The sequence below is a fragment of the Oncorhynchus masou genome, chromosome 18 (assembly GCF_036934945.1).
Source record: "Oncorhynchus masou masou isolate Uvic2021 chromosome 18, UVic_Omas_1.1, whole genome shotgun sequence".
NCBI classification, from domain to species: domain Eukaryota; kingdom Metazoa; phylum Chordata; class Actinopteri; order Salmoniformes; family Salmonidae; genus Oncorhynchus; species Oncorhynchus masou.
In genome coordinates, this window is record NC_088229.1 from 9037264 (window position 1) to 9049453 (window position 12190).

General features: G+C 44.3%; 1 protein-coding gene and 2 non-coding genes across 5 annotated transcripts; 1 reads left to right on the top strand and 2 right to left on the bottom strand.

Annotated features, from left to right (window-relative positions):
* Positions 1-574: 574 nt before the first annotated feature.
* dclre1b (DNA cross-link repair 1B) lies at positions 575-10391 on the top strand. 3 transcript variants are annotated; one of them, XM_064922097.1, is made up of 6 exons: positions 575-653; positions 2679-2907; positions 3313-3478; positions 4434-4616; positions 5185-5486; positions 7705-10391. In XM_064922097.1, the coding sequence occupies exons 2-6, from the start codon at positions 2716-2718 to the stop codon at positions 9175-9177; spliced, it is 2316 nt and encodes a 771-aa protein (XP_064778169.1). In that variant the 5' UTR covers positions 575-653; positions 2679-2715; the 3' UTR covers positions 9178-10391. The 3 variants fall into 3 exon arrangements, with proteins under 3 accessions (XP_064778169.1, XP_064778168.1, XP_064778167.1); XM_064922096.1 differs by having other exon boundaries at positions 604-653; positions 2693-2907; XM_064922095.1 differs by lacking the exon at positions 575-653 and adding an exon at positions 749-801.
* On the bottom strand, positions 1066-1137 carry trnah-gug (transfer RNA histidin (anticodon GUG)). Its single transcript has one exon. It is a non-coding gene; the product is annotated as a tRNA-His (tRNA).
* Positions 1723-1794, bottom strand: trnah-gug (transfer RNA histidin (anticodon GUG)). The gene has a single exon. It is a non-coding gene; the product is annotated as a tRNA-His (tRNA).
* Positions 10392-12190: the final 1799 nt, after the last annotated feature.

The window sequence follows — 12190 nt, forward strand, 5'->3', positions numbered from 1 at the left end:
TTATCAATGAAGGAATGAGCGTTACACCAAGATGTAGATGGTAGCTGGTGTTATGTAGTAGTGGTATATAGATGTTAGGTGGTGGTGTGTCATTGTGGTATATAGGTGGTGGTTTGTAATAGTCGTGTATAGATGTTAGTTGGTGGTGCAATTATTCCCTTTCTCCCTTCGTGGTTAGAGCGTTGGGCCAGTAACCGATCGGTTGCTGGATTGAATCCCAGAGCTGACAAGGTAAAAATCTGTCGTTCTGCCCCAGAGCAAGGCAGTTAACCCACTGTTCCCCTGGCACCAAAGATGTGGATGTCGATTAAGGCAGCCCCCCGCCTTTCTGATTCTGAAGGGTTGGGTTAAATGCGGAAGACACATTTCAGTTGAAGGCACTCAGTTGTACAACTGACTAGGTATCCCCATTTCCCTTTCCTTTTTCATTTTTGTATCACATAATGTAACGTGATTGAATTACAAGCCGACTGACAGTAGGTGGCGACATGCACAAACAAAATGTGCAAACGCCTTGATACCAAAACAGAAGAAGAACCTTTACCGCTCTTTTTTTTCTAAAGGGGGCACGGCGTGTGTCACGTTGCGTGGGACAGTCAGGAACACATTCACAACAATGTGGCAGAATCTTTGGAATTGGAAGTAACAGACCTGTGAGTCCAAATGTTTACACTCTTGTTCTTGTGTTGTTAATTTTTACGGTAAATACAACACACATGGCAGAATTGCAATGCAACTTTCAATGCAACTAACGTTAGTTGTCTTGATTTAGCTAACGGAGACCATTCGACACTTTGCAAGGTAATTAAATGCACAGGTCGCTGTTTACTAACAAACCTAACGTATTGGTTTAATTTGGCAGTTCCGCTTGAATTGTCCATGTCTTGTTAACTAGCTAACGTAACTGAAGTGATACAGTTTTTGTCTTTGTGCAACACTATGTGTAACGTTCGCTGGCTGGTCAACCTCCAAAAGGGCTTGTTAATGTCAAGATGAGTTAAACTCTCAGTTAATTTATCTAATCCAAGAAAAGAGCCCTTATGCCGTGACATTGTGAATTCGCAATGCCGTGACCCGGATTCGAACCGGGGTTGCTGCGGCCACAACGCAGAGTACTAACCACTATACGATCACGGCGAGCTACCAGGGCCATGTGGAAGGAGGCGATTCTTAGCTACTCAAACGTGCACATATTTCTACGCAATGACGTATACACGCCTGTTAAGCGGTTTCTCTTTTTCTTTTCTTCAAAAGCTCGTTCACGGCTGTTTAGGTGTAATTTGCTTGTTTGCTAATTAGCCAGTTCAAATCAATCAATGGAATTTTGAAAGATTAGGATGAACAGTGTCGGAGTCCTCAGCATGTATGAGATGGGATTTATAATCATTATGGGCGGTAACGTTTTGTATACAGTATATAGTGTATCTGAAGAATACGTGGGTATAATCGTATATGTAACGTTACAGCAATAGTTGAATAGGATGACCTTAACTGGAATACAGTGTATATTCATGTGAAACGGGTGCAACAATATATATGTGAACATTATTACATTGACCAGCGGTCCATGTACAAAGGCCTGCAGCCACTATGGCGCAGGTTTGAGTAAACGGCCAGTGACAGTCATGAAGTTTAGCTAAACAAATATTTTTGTTTTAGCCAGACTATAGTTATACAGGGAGGGAAAAAAGAGCCCATTTGCCGTGACATTGTGTATCGCAATGCCGTGACCCGGATTCGAACCGGGGTTGCTGCGGCCACAACGCAGAGTACTAACCACTATACGATCACGGCGAGCTACCAGGGCTGTGCGCTAAGAAGGAGGAAAAATCAATTTAACTGAAGCCTGCAATGAAGTGGATAAGCGCAACCATTTCATTTGCATGCAAGTATTCACATTGTTGTCCAAGCCGTTGTAATATTTCACTCAATGTAATTGATTTAGTTTTGAGATGTATATAATCTGCTACTATGCAAACAGTATAGTTTATTTGCATAGCTAACGTTAGCTAGTACTAGCGAAAAATATATTTACATTTTATTTGTTTATTTAATCTCTATTTTATCATGGAGTCATACTGAGACCAATATCTAATTTACAGATTAGCGCTAAATTACAGAAATACACAACACACATCAGAATACAAATGAAATGCAACCAGAAAGAAAATCCCTGATATCAGGGTGTGGTTTTACATGCAGCCTGGTCGAGAGCAGTTGCATAAAGCCTCTGAATTTGCAGTGAGCGATCAACACAAAGTCTTTTGACAGGTCAATTAGAGGGCAGAACAATGTTGCCTTTATCCATACAATTAACACACAATTTACATATTTCATATCAACACTAGCGTATGATATATATATATATATATAATTACCCATGTTGTGTATATATATAATTACCCATGTTGTATGCCAAGTGTATATATATACCAATGTTTGTGTGTGTGTGTATATATAATTACCCATGTTGTATATATAATTACCCATGTTGTGTAAATATATATAATTACCCATGTTGTGTATATATATATAATTACCCATGCTGTATGGCAAGTGTGTGTGTGTGTATATATATATATATATATATACCAATGTTTGTGTGTGTGTGTATATATAATTACCCATGTTTGTTGTATGCCAAATAGCTGTTTAATAGTAGTTTGAATGGCTACCAGTGTTTTTTTCTCAGAAGGATACTCCAGAGCTGTGATAATGAATGGAAAACTCATCCCCCATACTCCACTGGCTGTGGACTTCTGGCAGGTCAGGAAGTGTCCACATGTGCGCCTGTTCTTCCTGTCCCACATGCACAGTGACCATACCGTGAGCCTGACCTCCACCTGGGCCAACAGACCTATCTACTGTTCACCGGTTACTGCCACGCTGCTCAAACTCAAACTACAGGTGTGAAAGACAAAGTATCAATTCTATTCTACATTAAACACATGGCAACATGAGGAATGTAGATATGGGATAATTGTTTAAACTATTCTTGCTTGCCATTACCAATTCTTGAGCTAGCTACTGAAATATGAATGACTGTATACACCATAGCGTCAGTGGAGGCTGGTGAAGGGAGGACGGCTCATAGTAATAGCTGGAATGGAGCGACGGAGACCATGTATTTGATCCCATTCCACTTATTCCGCTCCATCCATTACCATGAGCCCATCCTCCCCAATTAAGGTGCCACCAACCACCCTGTGCGTAGCATCTACATTTCTTAATTTGCAAAAGTGTTGATTAGCTTTTTAGGTGCTCTATACTTCAGTTTGTGATAAGGCCTTCTCTCCTCTTCCCTGTGTTCAGGTCAGAGAGAGATGGATCCATCCTCTAGAGGTGGGCGAACCCAACATGTTGCCTCTGGATGATATAGGCAAGGAGAGGTTGACCGTCACTCTCATGGATGCTAACCACTGTCCAGGGGCGGTCATGTTCCTGTTCCAAGGATACTTTGGCACCATACTGTACACTGGTGATTATTCTACACACTATACTCTACACTGGTGACTAGGTTTTCCAATTCATCTCAAAGGTGTCCGATGGGGTTGAGGTCAGGGCTCTGTGCAGGCCAGTCAAGTTCTTCCACACCGATCTCGACAAACCATTTCTGTTTGGACCTCGCTTTGTGCATGGGGCCATTATCATGCTGAAACAGGAAAGAGCCTTCCCCAAACTGTTGCCAGAAAGTTGGAAGCACGGAATCATCTAGAATGTCATTGTATGTTGTTATGTTATGATTTCCCTTCACTGGAACTAAGGGGAACAGTTCTTGTGCTGACGTTTCTTCCAGGGGCAGTTTGGATCTCGGTAGTGAGTGTTGCAACCAAGGACAGACAATTTTTACGCGTTTCAGCACTCGGCGGGTGGTCCTGTTCTGTGAGCTTGTGTGGTCTACCACTTCGCTGCTGAGCTGTTGTTGCTCCTAGACATTTCCACTTTACAATAACATCACTTACAGTTGACCGGGGCAGCTCTAGCAAGAACTGACTTGTTGGAATGTTGGCATCCAACGATTGTGGCACGTTAAAAGTCACTGAGCTCTTAAGGCTATTCTACTGCCAATGTTTGTCTATGGAGATCGCATGGCTGTGTGCTCGATTTTTATAAACCTGACAGCAACTGGTGTGTAGCTGAAATAGCAGAATTTTTGAAGTGATATCCACATACTTTAGTGTGTGTGTGTATATATATTGTGTGTGTGGATTTAGTGTGTGTATATATATATATTGTGTGTGCGTATATATATTAGTGTGTGTGTTTTCTTCCAGAATCCATCCATCTTCCCATCAATTTTAACCATATGATGCCACCACCATGTTTGACAGTGGGGATATTAGTGCCAAACATGTGTGTAGTGCCTGAAATGTAATAAAATATGTTGTTTTCTCACCTTAATTCTAAAGAGTATGTACCTTTTGTCTTTCCAGGAGATTTTCGCTACACTCCGTCCATGCTGCGTGAGCCGTGTCTAAGGACCAACACCACTATAGATGTCCTGTACCTGGACAACACTAACTGTGACCCCACACGCACCCTGCCCTCCAGACAACGAGCCACTCAGCAGATCAAAGAGATCATCCGTAGCCAGCCCAAGCACAATGTTGTCATTGGTGAGACAGTCATTGGTGAGAAGTTTTTAACTGTTAAGCTACTCGTTTTTGTGTAGTTTGTTGTGAACTGTGTGTGAACTGTGAAGTGGCCCCCCCATACCCTAGGTTTATTTGAACTGACCCCCCCCCCATACTCTAGGTTTATCTGAACTGACCCACCCCCATACCCTAGGTATCTGAACTGGCCCCCATACCCTGTTTATCTGTGACCCCCCCCCCCCCCCCCCCATACCCTAGGTTTATCTGAACTGACCCCCATACCCTAGGTTTATCTGAACTGACCCCCATACTCTAGGTTTATCTGAACTGACCCCCCCATACTCTAGGTTTATCTGAACTGACCCCCCCCCCCATACCCTAGGTTTATCTGAACTGACCCCCCATACCCTAGGTTTATCTGAACTGACCCCCCCCATACCCTAGGTTTATCTGAACTGACCCCCCATACTCTAGGTTTATCTGAACTGACCCCCCCATACCTGGTGGTATAGAGATGACCCCCATACCCAGTTTATCTAGATCATGTAGATATGTTATATATATATATATGCATGTGTGTTGTCTGCAGGCCTCTATACTCTGGGTAAGGAGTCTCTATTGGTACAGCTGGCCATGGAGTTTAAGACATGGATTGAAGTGTCCATCGAGAGACTAAAGACTCTCAGAGCCCTGGAGCTACCAGATGTCTTCACCACTGAGCCAGGAGCAGGTCGGATCAGGGCCGTGGACCAGTCAGAGATCCGCTCCACCAACCTCCTCCGTTGGAACAGGGAACACCCCACCCTGGCCATCCTGCCCACCAGCAGACCCCTGGTCTCCTTCCACCCTAATGTCCATGTGGTGCCTTACTCGGACCACTCCTCCTACCAGGTAGGGATGAGTTCAACATTGACCACTCCTCCTACCAGGTAGGGATGAGTTCAACATTGACCACTCCTCTTACCAGGTGGGGATGAGGTCAACATTGACCACTCCTCTCACCAGGTGGGGATGAGGTCAACATTGACCACTCTTCTTACCAGGTGGGGAAATTTCGGTGTGACAGCTTTTGAAAAAGGTGCTGTAATTTTTGTACAACCTAGTTAAGGAGTCCCGTCTAGTCCAGCTGGCCGTGGAGTTTAAGACCCGTCCCAAAATTACAGCACCAAATGGTGTCATACCGAAACTATGATATAACTATGTCATACCCCCCCTACAACCAGTTAGCAAGTTGGGAAATTTCAAAGTTCAGACTAGCAGGTGAACAGGGGTCAAAAGCCACACATTTTTAAATACATAAATACATAGGTTGGTTAGATTACACTGGTTAGATTACACTGGTTAGATTACATTTATCCACACTGGTTAGATTACACTGGTTAGATTACATTTTGCCACACTGGTTAGATTACACTGGTTAGATTACATTTAGCCACACTGGTTAGTTTACATTTATCCATACTGGTTAGATTACACCAGGGATGGGCAACTGGTGGCCCGCGTCCCCCACTTATTTTAGGCCCGCCTTTTGGAACTCTGTCAGGGTCTCAATTTATTGTTGAGAGTTAGAATAGTAGAATTCACAAGGTGTAATTTCAAAATGTGGTTGTGCATCAGCAGTCACTTTATTTATTTATTTTATTTCACCTTTATTTAACCAGGTAGGCAAGTTGAGAACAAGTTCTCATTTACAATTGCGACCTGGCCAGGATAAAGCAAAGCAGTTCGACACATACAACGACACAGAGTTACACATGGATCAAAACAAACATTCAGTATAAACGAGTCTATATACAATGTGAACAAATGAGGTGAGATAAGGGAGGTAAAGGCAAAAAAAAGGTCCATGGTGGCGAAGTAAATACAATATAGCAAGTAACACTGGAATGGTTGATTTGCAATGGAAGAATGTGAAAAGTAGAAATAAAAATAATGGGGTGCAAAGGAGCAAAATAAATAAATTAAATAAATACAGTAGGGAAAGAGGTGTTGTTTGGGCTAAATTATAGGTGGGCTATGTACAGGTGCAGTAATCTGTGAGCTGCTCTGACAGTTGGTGCTTAAAGCTAGTGAGGGAGATAAGTGTTTCCAGTTTCAGAGATTTTTGTAGTTTGTTCCAGTCATTGGCAGCAGAGAACTGGAAGGAGAGGCGGCCAAAGAAAGAATTGGTTTTGGGGGTGACCAGAGAGATATACCTGCTGGAGCGTGTGCTACAGGTGGGAGATGCTATGGTGACCAGCGAGCTGAGATAAGGGGGGACTTTACCTAGCAGGGTCTTGTAGATGACATGGAGCCAGTGGGTTTGGCGACGATTATGAAGCGAGGGCCAGCCAACGAGAGCGTACAGGTCACAGTGGTGGGTAGTATATGGGGCTTTGGTGACAAAACGGATTACACTGTGATAGACTGCATCCAATTTGTTGAGAAGGGTGTTAATTATCCCATGTCAACATCATTTTGTTTTAGATTGGTAGGTCCGTCCAGCTGTATAAACTTGTAGTGAGCATGGTTGAATTACCGACCTTGGTGGGGCCCATTTGATAATCTGTTATCATATTAAAACGGCAAACATTTGCCTCCACCCTATGGGAAAATGTGTAGAATTGCAGTAAATTGCTAAATCTTCTCTCTGCCGCATTGCGAAATGTGTAGAATTGCAGCAAATAAAACTTTAAAGCGGATTTTCTCGGTCTTCGCTGTCACGAAAAGGCCCCTCATGAGTTCTGTGTTGTTGTGCCCCCCCCCACCCCACCCCATCAAAGTTGCCCATCCCTGGATTACATAGTCAGATTGTAATTCGTTCAAAAAAATAACCCTTATGCTATGACATTGCAATGCCTTGACCCAGATTCAAACTAGAGTTTCTGCGGCCACAATGCAGAGTATTAACCACTATACAATCGCAACAAGCTACCAGGATATTAGGTTTAGTAGCTCAAACCTGCAGTGGGTTAACCCTTTGTGTGGCTCTGCATGCAAGGAGCCGTCCAAGACCATTTAATAAGATATGAAACTGGTTCTGTCTTGATGTCCCATCGAGAAACTAGTGTACGGACACCCTTGATTTAATTTAAATGTATTTATGTCACTCATCCCTCCTTCCTACCAGGAACTGGAGGACTTTGTCTCGGCCCTGCAGCCCACCTCCCTGGTCCCCATCGTGGGCAGGCTTACCTCTGGCATCCCCTCCTTCTCTGCCCTGCTGCCTAGGAGAAAACACCACGAAGTTCTGGTTCCCGAGTCAGTCCGGCACTATATGAATGGCCGGCCTGAGTTGCAGGTTCAAGACACTGGTCAGTCCAGCTTTCTGGGTTACAGTAACCTGCTGCGGAGGCCTATCCGACCCCCTCCACCCAGAGGGGTGGTGTTTGAGTCCCCCCCTAAGGTCCCCTCCAGGCCTGGGTCGGTGGTGGACGAAGCCTGGGAGACAGGGTCCATGGAGCATCCTCATCAGGAGGAAGAGATGGACACAGAGATGGATGCAGATAAAGATGGAGAAGATTCAGACTGTATACTGATGGATCTGAGTAAAGACCACAGCCCTACCACAGACATAGGGCCCAGCTCCAACCCCAACCCTAACCCCATCCTGACCGGAGACCCTAACCCCATCCTGACCGGAGACCCCAGCCTGACCAGAGACCCCAGCCTGACCAGAGCCCCCAGCCTGACCAGAGACCCCAGCCTGACCAGAGACCCCAACCCAAGCCTCAGCAGAGCCCCCAGCCTGACCAGAGACCCTAGCCTGACCAGAGACCCCAACCCCAGCCTGACCAGAGACCCTAGCCTGACCAGAGACCCCAACCCCAGCCCGACAGGAGACCCTAACGCCAGCCCGACAGGAGACCCCAACCCCAGCCTGACCAGAGACCCCAGCCTGACCAGAGACCCCAGCCTGACCAGAAACCCCAACTCCAGCCTGACCAGAGACTCCAGCCTGACCAGAGACCCCAGCCTGACCAGAGACCCTAGCCTGACCAGAGACCCCAACCCAAGCCTCAGCAGAGCCCCCAGCCTAACCAGAAACCCCAACCCCAGCCTGACCAGAGACACAAGCCTCAGCAGAGCCCCATGGAGCCTGAATCTGGTCCACAGGGTCTCAGAGAACCTGGATTTGGAGGAGAGTCTCCCTTTCAGTCTATTCACCCAGAGTAACTTTACACTCATGGAGGTCCTGAGAAACACTGCCATTTCACTGAGACCCAGAGCTGTGAGAGAGGAGACCCATCTTCAGTATTTGCCTCGTGACAATGACAATATGGCCACCGAAAACTGTAACTTCAACGCAGTATCAGTTAACATAACCAGTTCCCACAATGGACACCCTGACCAGGAGATAAAATGTCCTCCATTACCGCTTCTTAGCCTGAGCCCCTGTTCCAGTGACAGTACCTGTGTGAACACTAGTGACACCACTGAAACACATACACAACCTGAACCTCCAGAAGACTGTGAGCTGTCTCTTCTGCTGTCCCTCCCTTTCTCCGAGGAGGACGTGTCTGTCTCTGGTTGCTATAGGAACACTCTTCTTGACCGGAGCTTTTTGGAAAAGTTCAGCCTCTCTCCTTCAGATTTGAAGTAGGGTGAAGTTGCCCAAGCCTAGACACTGATCTCGGGTCAGTTTTCCAACTTTCCTCCACTAATGGTTAAGGGTATGATTGGGAGAGGTGAAGCTGATCCTAGATCTGTACCTATGGGGAGCCTTCTAGTGAGGGAATGGCAGTCTTCAGTTCCACTCTGACACCTCACACCTCTCTCTGAGGTACCTTAGCTGCTGACTCCAGACAGAGACAGAGGACAATGTGAATACTAACATGTCAACGGTCTTTCCTCCACATTCCTTAAGAAGACTTGTACTGTTTTTATTTATTTATTTATTTTTTGCTATGTCAGATGGAGATTTTCCATTTAAATTGGCTCTTTTTGGTTCAGGACTAGGCTTAATCTGTGTCTGGGAAACTGGCCCGTTATGTTGACTTTAAGTGAAGTGCATATTTCACTGTGCCATTTAATTTCTGACATGATTGGTGTTTATACAGGTGCAGTATTTACTCAGCTCTCACCTACGCTATGTTATGGCTAGGTTATAGGCTGCATGGATTCATTTCATTCCACGTAATGTGCCACAGTGATTGAACCATGATTTTAAGGATTTATTTCCCGTAATGTGCCACAGTAATTGAACCATGTTTTTAAGGATTTATTTCCTGTAATGTTCCACAGTGATTGAACCATGTTTTAAATGTGACTCATTGGTGAATGGCTTCATCCTGTAGCCAATGTATTCTATGCCTTTTAAACCCATCTCACAGTTGATTTTATATATATAATATACACTGAGTATACCCAAACATTAGGAACACCTTCCCCCTTGACTGGTGTCAAGGTCCCTGCCATCCAGGACCTATATGTCAGACAGCCTGAAAAGCCTGAAACTGCCTTAATTCTGGTACCGCCCAGCAAACGGTCCTGGTGCATCGGCTCCCATAACAACAGGCGCTGAGACAGCTTCTACCCCCAAGCCATTAGACTGCTAAATAGTTAATTAAATGGTTACCCAGACTATCTGCACTGACCTTCTCTTGTACTGATTCTATGCACACTCACAAGACTATACACTGAGTGGACAAAACATTAGGAACACCTTCCTAATATTGAATTGTAGCCCCTTTTGCCCTCAGAATAGCCTCAATTCGTCGGGACATGGACTCTACAAGGTGTTGTAAGCGTTGCACAGGGATGCTGGCCCATGTTGACTCCAATGCTTCCCACAGTTGTGTCAAGTTGGCTGGATGTCCTTTGACTCTACAAGGTGGTGGATGACTTTTGATGGCCCACTCACAAGGTGTTGAAACGGATTGAGCATGAGAATCCCACAGTTGTGCGTTGCTTTGGGGGGTGGAGTTCTCGACACAAACCGGTGAGCCTGGCACCTACTACCATACCCAGTACAAAGACACCCTCTGAATGGCACACATACACAATCCATGTCTCAATTTTCTCATGGCTTAAAAATCCTTCTTTATTCTCCTCCCCTTAATCTACACTGATTGAAAAGGATTTAACAAGTGACATCAATAAGGAATCATAGACTGACCAGGTGAATCCAGGTGAATGAAAGAGAGGGGTTCTTAATGTTTTATATACTCTGTGTAGATTCCCACAGTTTACTGTTGATTAAAATGTGTTACCTTTCTCACAGTCACTGTTCATTTAAAAAAAAAAAGTATTGTTACCATGGAATTGAAATATATATGTAAAATAAAGTTTAAAATGTTGATGTTGCCATTTAATTGCTGTTTGTGGCTGCTGTACAAAGTTACTCAGTCAAATACTGTCGTTTCCAGTGCTAATGGAAAGCGTCTCCCAGTAGCTTGTAATTGCAACATTTGGCCAGAAGGAGGCAGATTGCCGATAGATTTCATATGTTCTGGTGTTTCCCATAGAGAATGATAGAGGACTCAAGTTACAGAGCCCCAAACATTGACTCTAGCTAATTGAAAATGAATAGGGTTCAGATAGAGTTTCCATGGGTGAGTATATAAAGAATTTAAAGTGAATACATTATATAGATATCAATAACAATCTAAAGTCTAGTTCATACCTACGACCTACAGTATTTGTGTATTTTTTTTATACCCTTATTTAACCAGGTAGACCAGTTGAGAACACCTTTATTTAACCAGGTAGGCCAGTTGAGAACAAGTTCTCATTTACAACTGTGACCTGGCCAAGATAAAGCAAAGTAGTGCGACAAAAACAACACAGTTACACATAAACAAATCTTCTACCTCAGTTACATGTAAGTATAACCTTCTACCTCAGTTACACACAAACAAACCTACCTCAGTTACAAGAGCTGATGATAATCTCATCTGAGATGTGACAATATTGGTGAAGGATGTACAGGGTTATGAGATGGGGTGGGGTTCCACCTCCATCCATATACTGACGCAAACCTGGGATCAAAATCGCTTGTCTTTTTCTTTCAACTCATTTCTGTATCTGTATGTAATGTACCTGACAATAAACAAATACTATTTGAACCCAGGTCTGTTACACTACAGAGCTGTGGCTCTTATCTCATCCACGGCAGGTTTACCATATAGGCGGGAATAGAGTGCTATTTGGGATGCAGGCTATGCTTCTCTGTGCCCTTTCCATTGCCCCAGGGCACCACACAGAGAAAGCTCATCCTCCAACCGCTAATGGAACATGTGACCTTTGACTTTTACATTGTCAGCTGCACTGAGCAAGAGGGGCTGGGCTGGTGAGGAGCCAGGAAGAGGTGGACAAGAGAATTGGAACCAGATTCAGAGAGACCAGGAAGTAACATGAATTCTGTGTATCTCTATGGATTTTAAATGTATGATCATTATTTATTACGTAATATGTTTATTATGCTATATAAATGGTTGAGATGCTGACAAATGTGCTCCAATTGGCAGGAGGAGGTGTACTGGAGAGCAGGAACCAGAGAGGTGCCAGGGAGAAACCGATATCTGCTGTATATCTCTCTGTGGACGTATTGGGGGGAAATGATGATCAATTTATTATGGAATATTTACATTTTGGTCCTTTTAGGCACTGAGCAA

Coding starts and splice junctions, on each gene's coding strand:
- dclre1b (XM_064922097.1), top strand. CDS start 2,716: ATGAATGGAAAACTCATCCCCCATACTCCACTGGCTGTGGACTTCTGG. Junction 2,908..3,312: donor TGCTCAAACTCAAACTACAG/GTGTGAAAGACA, acceptor CCCTGTGTTCAG/GTCAGAGAGAGATGGATCCA. Junction 3,479..4,433: donor TGGCACCATACTGTACACTG/GTGATTATTCTA, acceptor TTGTCTTTCCAG/GAGATTTTCGCTACACTCCG.